The sequence below is a fragment of the Ceratotherium simum genome, chromosome 5 (genome assembly GCF_057802395.1).
Source record: "Ceratotherium simum simum isolate JZ-2026a chromosome 5, ASM5780239v1, whole genome shotgun sequence".
Taxonomy (NCBI): Eukaryota; Metazoa; Chordata; class Mammalia; order Perissodactyla; family Rhinocerotidae; genus Ceratotherium; species Ceratotherium simum.
In genome coordinates this window covers 71241821-71253839 of record NC_141904.1, presented here as the reverse complement: position 1 = coordinate 71253839, position 12019 = coordinate 71241821, and the positions used below count along the sequence as shown (strand labels likewise).

The 12019-nt window shown below is 37.6% G+C and overlaps 1 protein-coding gene across 2 annotated transcripts in view; it reads left to right on the top strand.

Annotated features, from left to right (window-relative positions):
* The window catches only part of SHQ1 (SHQ1, H/ACA ribonucleoprotein assembly factor), a 95446-nt gene that overhangs the window by 34713 nt on the left and 48714 nt on the right, over positions 1 to 12019 (top strand). For both annotated transcript variants that reach the window (XM_004419923.3, XM_087431347.1), the window contains exon 9: positions 1425 to 1548. In XM_004419923.3, the coding sequence (XP_004419980.2) occupies positions 1425 to 1548 (124 nt within the window). The remainder of the gene's footprint in view (positions 1 to 1424; positions 1549 to 12019) is intronic.

The window sequence follows — 12019 nt, the reverse complement described above, 5'->3', positions numbered from 1 at the left end:
ACAGTTGCTATTTGCATCATCAGTTAAGACAATAAAAAAAACTAGTTTTTTTTTCCAGTGTAAATCCTAGGTACAGTACATATTAAGTTGTAAAAGTAAGGTTGTTCTTTGGCATCACTTTGTTCCAATAATAGATAAGATGTAAACAGGAACTGAAACACAACTTTATCAGGGAATCTTGCTACTCCAAGAATGGTCCATGAACCAACAGGTTGACCGGCATCCTTGGCTGAGAGCTTGTTAGAAAGTTAGAACCTCTGTCCAGACCCACTGAATCAATCTGTAGCAAGATCTCCAGGGATTTGCATGCATTACAGTTGGAGAAGCACTGCTCTCGGCTTCATTTGGGTTCTGCGTGTTGCCATGATCAGCATGTAATGGAGAAACTGGTTTTTGCAATAATTCCATTGATTACTTATGTTGAAAACAAAGTGATTGATTAGATAATTTCATAGTTCAGTTATTAAAATCTACATCAATAAATTCACCTATTTATGGTTTTACTTTGAAATTTTTGTTGTTTTTGAGATATCTTAACAATTATCAGACTTAAGTGGCTATGTCAGACTTCTATGAGTATTTAGTTTGTGGCTAGAATTTTTTAAAAGTTCAGAATTCTGTTTAGATATAAACTATTCTTTGTCAGATATACAGTATTCTTAATCAGATCTCTCATTTGTTAAGGATTAATGTACATGGAAATCATGCTGCTCTGTTAGTTTTAATTTTATATTTTAAGTTTCATATATGGGTTACATTTTTTTATCAAAACACAATTAAATAATTTTGTAGAAAATTGCTTTGTCTAGTGTTTTGAGTAGGTATTGAATTGCTAATGGTATCAGTTTGCTATGCTGTTCAAGATAAAACACTTTTTTCCTGGAAATCATTACTTTTCTCTTTAATAAATGAAAGCAAATTACTAAAGTAAATACCATATCTTACTCTTGCCTAAAGAAAAAAAAACAAAACAAAAGGAAAGAGGGAGACTGTAAACACACTTCACTAAAGGGTTCTACGTCTTTCATCTGCACTATCTTGAATGGTCCCAAAAGACAAAACCATGAAACATATATCATTTAGAAATGTCTTTTATGTGCATCTGTATTTTGTTAGTGCCATGTGTTTTAGATTCATATTCGTAATTCTTAAAAGACTTTTTAAAACTTTCCTTCTACATATGTGATTTTTAAGGAGCATTTGTGATATGCTGATGAAGTACGAGAAATTACAAAGACAAGAATTAAATATTTTATTGTAAGGTGTATAAAAAGAGTCTCGTTTCATGCTTTTATATTTCTTTTCCACTTGGCTTCATGATGATCCAAACTTAGAGTTTTTAGTTGGTAATAGTTTCATATTTCGTTGTGTGCTTTTGTTTGTGTAATATGGAAATGATTATTTATTTAAATGATCCTTCACAGACTTGGACTAATGTTCATGAAATCCTGGTGTCTTTTGGAAGAAGAGTTTTGTGCTATCCACTTTATCGCCATTTCAAGCTGGTGATGAAAGCCTACAGAGACACTCTAAAGATATTGCAACTAGGTGAGATATTATTGTGCTTGCAGATTTGCGAGTGAAAAGTTGTAAGTTTTTAGCCTGTAAGGATGTAGTCATGATTTTTGCTTTTTTTTCTGTCCATAAATAAGTAATGAAAATCATCCAATCCAACCACTTTTCCTCCCAGGTATATAAAGTAATAGTTCCTCTATGTAGCTAGATAATCATGCAGAGAGGTGTGGTACTCTCTTCTGAGAGGAGTGGGGAGGGTCAGTAGAGAAGGTACACACAGTATTCCACACCATTTGGTATTATCATAGATTGCATCACTCTGTATTTCTTGGATGCCTGTAATTTTCTAGGTACCATTCTGGGATCGTGGGTACAATAATAAAGAAGATAAATTCCTTGCTCCTATGAAGTTTACGGTTTTTCCAGGGTGATAGATGATAAATAAGTAAGCAATTCCAGTATAGAGTGAAAAGCACTCTGCTGGGGGGAGTACAGAGATCACTAGGAGGGGACGTGGAACCTGCACCTGGGAGGTCAGGGCAGGCTTTCCAAAGAAAAGCACAGCTGCTCTAAGGACTTTTGACTGTTGCTACATCCAACCTGAAAAGACAAATATTTGCTAGTTTTAAGGATGTGGAAAATTCTAAGCTCTGAAACAAATTCCAAAGTTCCTGTAACAGCATCATTGGATTAAGTATATAATTTCCAAGATAATGACTTGGAAGGGGGCAACATCCATTTGTATGTATTAGTTCTGGCACATTTATTTAAAAGTCACTTTCCATACTTTATAGTCATTTCTCATATTCTCCCTTGGGGATCCTCGTCATTCCTTTGTCCTTAGATAAAAGTGCTTCTGAGGACTTAGTTTTCAGACTTCAGGGTAAGAATGGGAAAGAAAGGAAGTTCTTCTTCTCTTTACATCCAGGTGACTTCATTGACTTAAAGGGAAGAATCACGTCTCTAATATTCTGTCCCTCCTAGAGGGGTACTAGATTTTTCTTTGACTTCTGTGTAACCTATAGTCCTTTTACCCTGGGGGTAAAAGTCATGTTTGAAGTAGATTCTTTTAAAGTAGGCAATAATTGTAAAAAATGAATCATAGTTAAATGAAAGATACCTTTTTGTTCATCGAGTTGGTTGAGACTAGCTGTATTTTATATTGCAGGATTGCTGATTATGGGGTAGCAGAACTACTACCTTTAAGGAATATATCTTCTTTGATTTAACAGTGAGAAACAAACTGCTTTGTTTTTTCGAATGTTATTTCTTCTTTCCTTTCACCCAAGATATTTCTTGAATTGTAAAAATTACCTTGAAAAATCAGTCTACTATACATGACTGATTGTTGAACTTGTTACATGTCACAATTAATTTCTTGTTTAACTCATGCTAGATTATCTGCACATTATTCATAGATTTAAACAGTGAGAATGCAGTTTGCGATTATCCTGTTACATCATGGCTTCCAGATGGAAAACTGGCAAAAACCCCCATGTGTGTGCGCGCACACACACTATTACTTGTTACTTTTTATTCTGGGAAGTAATCTAGTTCTCTGGATTTTTATTTGAAAAGTAATCAGTTCTGTGATTGCATAACCAAAAATAAATTTGATTGCCTGAACTTACACTCTAATCAATTACTCAAACAGTTTTAGTAGGTCAGAATTGAAATTTAGACTTAACTTCTCATCATTATCAATCTGACAAGAAATAGTCTTATCAGCTGTGTCATGATAGTGACAGAAAACCAGAGGTAACACACTGGAGGCCTGTCTGCTAAAAATGAATCTGAACCCTCTATAAACCATACGCATTATGTTCTGTGGCTGATTTGGTTTGTGGCTAGTCCAGGGGGCCTCGCTTAAAACCCCCTTTCTCTTGGTTTCAGGTGACAGGAGAGCACCTCCTCCTGTCCCCCATGGAGTGGGTGGTAGAAACCCTACAGCACTCCAACTTATCCAAAGAGATTTTCTAGACCTCTTTACTCTTAAACTCCTGGAGGTGAATATTGGTCTAAGGGATCACAAATCAGTTTTTTGTTAGTCTCTCTGGAAATTTAGCATTTCTTTTTAAAATATGGGAATACTTGATATCTGTTTTGTCCTTTGTGAACCTCACTGGAAGTGAGTCAGAAAGTGTCCTGCCTTAATATGCTCGTACGGTAATAATAACCACAGCTACCGTATTAACCACTCTGTGTGCCAGCAGTAAGTTCAGTTCTTTAGAGACCTTATCTGATTTCATCCATGCTGTAATCCTGAGAAGAGGGATTACTGTCCCCATTTTGCAGATAGAAGCCAGGCTCAGAAGAATTCAGTTACTTGCCAGGGGTCACACAGCCAGTAGTTGGTAGAGCCTGGATTTGACACCAGGTCTGTCTGACTCACAGACTCAAAGTCTGTGCCCTTTGAAGTGTTGAAATAGTTATAAATGAAATTGTATGAGGCCTTGGATTTACTTCAAAATAATCCACAGTGGGTTAGGGGAAAGTGGGCAGGGTGCAGATGAAACAAGGTTGGCCATTAGTTGGTACTTGCTGAAGCTCGGTGATGAGAACGTGGGAGTTCACTGGCCTATTGTCTCTTTTTGTACATGTTGTGATTTTCCTTTGTAAAAAGGTTTTTTTTGTTTTTTAAGTCTGGGCTCTTAACCACTGTACTTCTATGTTTCAAATTTAAATTTATTCACCGTTTTGTACAAAACATTATAATTTTTGTTCAGACAGATGTATAAAAATATTTTGGCTAATAAAAAGACACATTTAAAATTAGTTTTTTGTTTTATTTTTAAGGCTCATAGAAACCTACCTTTTTATAAACATTTCAAGTCTGATGACTAGTGGCTACATGGCAGGCTGTAACCCAAGAAACAGCCTTCAGGAGATTATTGTTACCAACTAAAAGCTGGTTTTACTTCATATAATTAATAGCCCTTACATATCAGTCATTACTGGGCTCAATAATCAATTTTTCAGAAATGACTGCTTTACTGACCTCTCTGTAGATGGATATAATAACATGATCAATGTGAAAGTAAAGAGCCAGGGCACAGGGCTTGGGGGCTGATCTTTTTCTTTAAGAAAAATGATAGTTTAAGAAACTGAGGTATGGCAAGTGTATTGTGCAAGCTCTGAGTTCTGAAGCAACGTTAAAGATGAATTTCTTTTTAGTATTTGAATTCTATTTAGTCCAAAGTCAGTTTAGCAAATGCTTCGTGTTATTGAATTGTAAAGGAGATTACCCCAAATTGAAAATTAAAAGATGAAATCACTAGGATTTTCCAGTGTTGACATTTATCTGTGTTTAATTTCTATGAGTTCCCAGCTATGGACGTTTTAAAGAATTGTGAGGCCTTTTAATTTTACTCCCTAAGTACGTTATGTAAAACTATTTTGAGAGTTATTCAACAAGTATTTGTTGAGCGCTTGGTATGTCAGGGTGCCGAGCTGGCTCTGCAGATGTAGTGAACAGGAGGGGTGCGACTGATGCCCTCAGGGAGCTTGAAATTCTAATGCGGGGCAGGGAATTACACAACTACCAGGTTTTTTAAACAATAGCATTTGTAATAAGCAGGTCAAAGGAGAAATATAGTGGGTGAAAATATAAAGCCAGAGAAACTGACTTACATTTAAGTCGCTTCAGACACGTAAGCTCCTACAGAGGGGAGCCTCTGCCTTATTTGACTTCCAATTCTCAGCTCCTACTACAGTTTCCTGTCGCTCTAAAGTACTTGTTAATTGATTGATGAGTTCACTATTAATTTATTCATTCAGCAGGTATTTTGTCAGTACCTACTAAAAAGCTATTCATTATGCACAAAGCACCCTGTAAATGTAAATCTCAATGTAAAGAACAGTAGAAAGATGAATTAGCCTTAGGAACTGTATTTGGGGAGCATGTGCAAGAGTAGGGGAGCTAAGATGTCCATCCATAATGTAAAATACATAGTAGACAGAGGTAAGTACCTTACATGAAATGTGGGCTAAGCAGCTCAAAAAGGGAGCGGTGATGTTTCACTGGGGACCAGAGAAAGCCTCATGGAACACGTGAGATTTGCGTTGGGACTTGAAGGATGGGTAGTATTTGGACATGGAGGGAGGGAGGTGTCCTAAATATTCTAAGTGAACAGTATGAGGGAAGTTCATGGAATAGCACAGTTTCATAGTGAAAATTTGGAGTTGATATGCTGTCTGGTTCTGAGATTTGCCCTATAGCCTCTAAAACTAGTTGATAGTTCCTTTCCTATCTGACTTAACTGGTCACCGGAGTGAATTTCTCTACTTCTTTAATATTATCACTTAATTCCGTGCTCCCCACTCAGGAGGTGATAATTCTTATTTCCTGTTTTCTTCCTCATTCTAAATTGTTCTTGAACTTTTTATTTCCTAGTCAATTCCTGATCATAATTAAATGTTTCTAAGAATGAAACAATCATAGTGCTTTCAGGAAATTGAAATAGCATGGAATTCAAATCAAATATTGAAGTACTCTTTGTATCTGCTTTTGCTGATCACTTATATCCCAACTAATCCAGTAAAGGAGGGGCTTCGGAGCCCTGGAGTGCGTGGGCTGGCTGAAACGTGTGAAGGGAGAGGAGGACCCTGCCTTGGGTGGTGACCAGGCCAGTCCTGGGCCTAGCTCTCCCTGGATTCTCCTGCCACGAGGCAAAGCAAGTTCCTGTTACTCTTGTCTCTTCCTCAGGCCCACATCTGTGTCCCCAGTCTCTAAAATTGGCACATTCTTCCTGTTTATCTGTTTATTTATCCTCAGAGCATTTGTGGGTTTATACATGCACTTCTTTATAGAAAGATATTGTATCTGAGCATAAACTGTAATAAAGCGAAGAAAATCAAGTTCCGATCATCTCCCTAGCATCGCCTTTTCCTTGATAATCCTGTTAATCATTAAATATTGTTAGTCACTAAAATGTTTTTAGATTGCTTTTGTGGTAATTTCTGGGTTACATTTATATAAAACATTCTTAATACTCTGTAGGGGGCAGCGTTTCCTCTATGGTTTACAAATAATAAATTGCCTTTTAATTGCCACAATGATTCAGAGTTTTTGATTATTCTGCTACAAAAAAATCACTTAAAATATCTAGTGTTAATGTTCTATGGAAATTTGAGTTGTATCATAATGCTTACCTGTGGCTGATGGCTCAGAATCAGCTGATCTCTTAAATATTTATTTATATAAATACACCAATTTAAATCTACATTATATTTCCTGTACTATAAGTTTTGTTAATTTCTGCAGTTTCTGTGCTGAGCAATGGAGAAAACCCAAGCGGTTAGTTACATGGTTTGATATTACGGCTTTAAAAAAAGCTTCTATAGTCAGTGCTTCTTTTAATAAATTTTAAGTCAGTTTTGAGATTGTTTTTATTGATCTGAATTTGTAAGGAAGTAAATGTAAGTCTACTTTATTTAAGTAAGAGGATAAAGGCAGAAAATTGTATATAGTTAAGACAAATTTGAAAGAACAAAGAGCAAACATTTTGTTTGACCCTAATGAATGAAGGTCCTGTTGCATAGTAATATTGAGACCTAGATGAAGTAAATTGAATAATACTTTGTATGTTATCTGGAAAACATGCAAGAATGCAAGAATTATATTTATGCAATTTAGAGTTCCTTTAAGTAGGAAGTTAATACTGAAAAATAAAAAGTGGCAGACATTTATTCAGCAGACATAAATCAAATCCCTTCTTTGTGCAAGGCATTGTAACAGAATCAGCAAAGAGTTATAAGGATAAATATGAGTTGGTCTTAGCTCTTGAGGAGTTTATTATGTGACACGGATGATAAGACAGAAGGTAAGATACAAAATATAAGTATTTATAATATAAGATACAAAAGAGAAAGTCCCTTAAGAAAATGCCTTAACTGTCACCCATAGGCTAAATCCATCCTTTATGGCCTGTGAGCCAAGAATGCTTTTTACATTTTTAAATGTTGGAAAAAAATCAAAAGAAAAATAGTGTTGGGGCTGGCCCGGTGGCATAGCGGTTAAGTTCACGGGCTCTGCTTTGGCGGCCCGGGGTTTGCAGGTTCGGATCCTGGGCATGGACTGATGCACCGCTTGTCAAGCCATGCTGTGGCGGTGTCCTATGTAAAGTAGAGGAAGATGGGCATGGATGTTAGCCCAAGGCCAATCTTCCTCAGCAGAAAGAGGAGGATCGGCAACAGATGTTAGCTCAGGGCTAACCTTCCTCACAAAAAAAAGAAAAATAGTGTTTTGTGACACACGTAAATTATATGAATTTCAAATTTTAGTACCCATAAATAAAGCTTTATTGGAACACAGTCATGCTCATTCACTTACATATTGTTTATGGCTGCTTTTGTGATGTAATGGAAGAGTCAGAGTAGTTGCAACGGAGATTATGTGGCCTGCAAAGCCAAAGTATTTATGTTCTGCATCTTTATGGAAAAAATTTGCATACCCTTGCTTTATGTATATATACAGGGTTGGAGGGGAGCCCTTCTGGAGTGAGCTGAGGTCTTTGGCTGCCTTTCATCCCAAATAGTGGCCAGTGTTGAAGGGCATCATTTCAGCTGTTTTCTCTCCCCTCCCCACGGAATGAGATGTAGCTGGTCTAGTTGGTTCCCATTAGAGTGGGTCCCTCAACATTAGGAGAAGCAAACTGAGATGCCTCCTTGGCCAGGTGGGGGAATGAATGAGGATGGGTTTCAGAAAATCGGGAGTAATGAGGTCGGTGTGAACTGGAGACGTACAGTGCCCCATCTGTAGCCTCTTGTTGCCATGTGGATATGTAGTATTGCCAGTTTTGGAGACTTATATAAAGAAGTAGAAAGCAATGATCTTTCATATAAAATTTTTCAGAAGTTTAAATAAGAACAATGAAGTAAAGATTTTAAATAATACTGTAAGAGCCATGGTATGTCTGAGAGCCCAAGTCAGCCTGTGTGGGCTGTCAGTTTTTGATTCCGACTCTGCAGCAAGCTGAGTGCCAGCCTGTCTTTCTCACGCCCTCTTGGACCTGCCAGTTTGCAGCTGCAGTGAGGGCCTGCACCAGGTCTCTGTTCCTTCATTCAGTCCCAGCTTGAGATGGAGTCTCGATCCTGTGTGGGTTCCCAGATTAGGTTGAGGATGGAGGTGGGAGATGTCCCGCATTCTCCAAGGAGCTGTGACCAGAAACCTTAACAAAAAAACCCAAAAACAGATCCCTTACTTCTCTTTCCTCTTACTTTGTATTGTTGCTTTTGTCAGCCAGACCCTGGTTGGGGTGAGGGGATGAGTCATAGGATTCCAGCACCACACCTCACTCTGGCTCTGTGGGGTGCTTTTGCGTGTGGGTGAGGGGAGGGGCTTGACATGGAAGAAGCAAACGGCATAGGCCTAATGAGGGAGGGGTAGTGGTAGTTGTTGCTTAAAGAGTATGTAGAAATTGGAGAAGAAGTGGAGGAAGGTATTCCCTGAGAAAGTAGAAGGTAAAGAAAATCAGGGAGAGGAAAATGAGAGCTATATGTCCAAGAAATGGCAAATATTCTAGTTTGTCTGGAGGCTTGGGCTGTGAAGGGGAATTGTAGGAAAAAGGTGGGAACGGTGTGTTGGGGATGGTGGAGAGGCTGCAGTGGTTTGGTAAACAGACTGGGTCTTATTCAGTGAGGGACCGCTGGAGAGTTTGGGGTCTGTGACAGACTCATGCGGTCAGATTCATCTGGCAGTAACACCGAGGACAGAGTCCTTGAAGAGCATGAGATTAATGGCACGGAGAAGAGAGGAGACCTCTATTCTCACCTGATGCTGAGTAGTTTGGGGGTAGGTAATATGGTCTAAACCTGTGTGGAGGAGGAAGGAATAAAACCTGTGTGGAGGAGGAAGGAATACGTGGGCAGATGCTTCCCGGGTAGTGGGTGGGAGCTGATAAAGGGAGTCCCAGGGTCCTTGATCCCTATGACCTGTTATCCTCCTTCTCTTGTCATCTATAAAGTGCTTGCGTGTTCGTCTCATTTAATTCCCACAGCAGTTCTGAAGAATTTCCCCCCTCAGTTTACACACGTGAAAACAGATTCAGGTTAAGTACTAAACAGCAAAGAAATGGCACCAAGAGCAAGCAGATTCTGGGCTACGCAACTGTTCCCCAGTGGGACACTTTTAATTGTCATCATTTTTACTTTGTAGAGAAGTTAGCTAAGAACTGCATGAGATTATTTGTGCACAACTTTTAAATGATCTTTCCTTAACTTTTAGAATTTGGAACTAGAGTTCTAAGATCTTAATTTCATAATCAAATTTTCATGTAACCACTTAATATAAAGTTGCATGTAGTTATATATTTCTAATCATTTTTACTAAATTATATTTACTATGTATTGATTAAAATGTAAAGAAGCATAACTCAGTTCTACTAGTATGCAAACCATTTAGCAGTAAGCAGACACTCAGTGCAATACCATGAGGATATCAGATGAGTTTGGTTTCTTTCCTTCTGTCTTGACATACTGATCAGTGTTTCAGATCACCAAAAGGGACTCATGAGTCTGGTCGGACTGGGTTTGTTTTTCCTTTTATGAGCCATTTGAGGAATCCAGTTATCTTTTTTCCTCCCCATTTCTTCTTTCTGACTTCATGCACAGTTTTAGTTTTACCAATTCAAAACTAAGATAATTCTAAAAAGTAAGTCAGAAATTTTAATATTAAGTAACATTTACTGGGAAAACAAAGTACAATAGTCTTAATTAAAGCAACAATGAAAAGAATTTATTTTAAATTGAGCTACTAGGCATTGGGATACATGCTGTATTCATAAGGTGGAATAGTTCAAATAAAATTTTACTTACAGAATTGTGAAGTTTTAGATGCTTAGGGATTTCCTTAAAATCCAGGGTTAGATTGCAGTTGTTTCAAGAGCTTTTTTCCATGCGTGTTCAGCTTCTTAAACTTCTACTTTTGTACTTACTGTATAGATGGGATTTTTTTTTTTTATGTTCTACCTTGAACTTGGATGCCTTACTCTTAACTGTCTAAAGAAATTGAAATTAGTCATGCTACCATTATGTGATGTTGGTGACATCCAGCCATGTATTTCTAAACTGACACAACCACTGCTTTGACAGGTGACTGAAGGCGGAGGATAGAGCTCATGTCAAGGCTGTCCTTTCAAACCAGCGAATCTAGTGGGGATTGTTAGAACAGAAAAGGCAAAAAGCAGCCTTGGGTTAAATTCATTATTTTGACGTTTGATGGTGTAGTGATGTGAGAAAGATGGCACAGCTACCTTCTTTTCTTGTCAGTGAATAGATAGAGTAGGGGAAGGCACAAACAAGTTGTGTACTCCACATTTGTCGTGGCACAGTAACTGAAATCTACAGATCACAAAGGTGTTCTAACTAGTACACGTTACCTGAGCAATTTGCCCAGGTGTTTTTAAACTTCGTTTCTGTGTACTCCAGACTACATTAACAACTGGCCTTTGTTAAACATGATCATACAGTTTGCTAGACATTGTTCTAGACCAGGGAAGAAAGATGAAAAGCCATGTCCTTTCTTGTCAAGGGGTTTGCCACAGAAGGTGATAAATACTCACACTGTATTTATTGCATAGTGGCTGGGAGGCAGACGTACTTATTTTCAAATCCTGACTGTTGCTTCCTAGCTGTGATCTTGGTCAACTCCTTCATATTCTTGAGCAACCTCAGTTTTCTCGTTAATGAAGTGAGGAAGAAAGTACCCAACTAGTAGGGTTAAATGATGTAATGTATGGAAAGTACTCAGTGCAGAGCAAGTGGGTAGCTACTAACTACCGTAATAGAAGGGTATGCCAGGCATTATGAAGGAACCTAAACTAGCTTGGAGGAGGATTAGAACTTGGTTCCTAGAAGTAATGCTCTCTTTGAGACTTGATGGTAAATTAGGGTTGGGTTGGGGGTTGTGCATTCCAGGCAAAGGGAACATCTACAAAGTATATGTTTGCTTTGTGTTAAATTTGTTGGTGGCTATAAGATGATATATGTAATTTTAGTAACAAAGAATATTAAAAAATTGATATAGGATTGTAAATTTGTGCTCAAAATAGTAACTCTTACTGCTTCAAGTGTGTGTTTCTTATTACAACTCAGAAATGTCAGAGCTTAAATTTGAGGAATTTGAGGGTTAAAAAAACAGTGAAATGGAATGAGAAGCTTTCAAAACGCTGAATTTAATGTATGTTTTTGTTAATAGAGACTTGACTTTGTGCTACCTCCCAACAGGGCCTGGTATAAAAGCAAATTACCACACTTTGATGCTCTTAATTTTGATTAATTTGACACAGTTCTTCTGTCATCTCTTTTTATGGTCAAATGGTCTATGAAAATTAATGTTAAAAATAATTCATGTTATCCCTTCTGATAATATGGTCTTATCAGAATCCCTGAATTCTAGGTAGATACCCACTAAGTTATGCATTTTAAGATGATAGCACTGTTGGCTTTTATTTTGGAACGGTTTTACAAATAAAGACTAAGCACTGCTTTTCTTCAGGTATTTTGA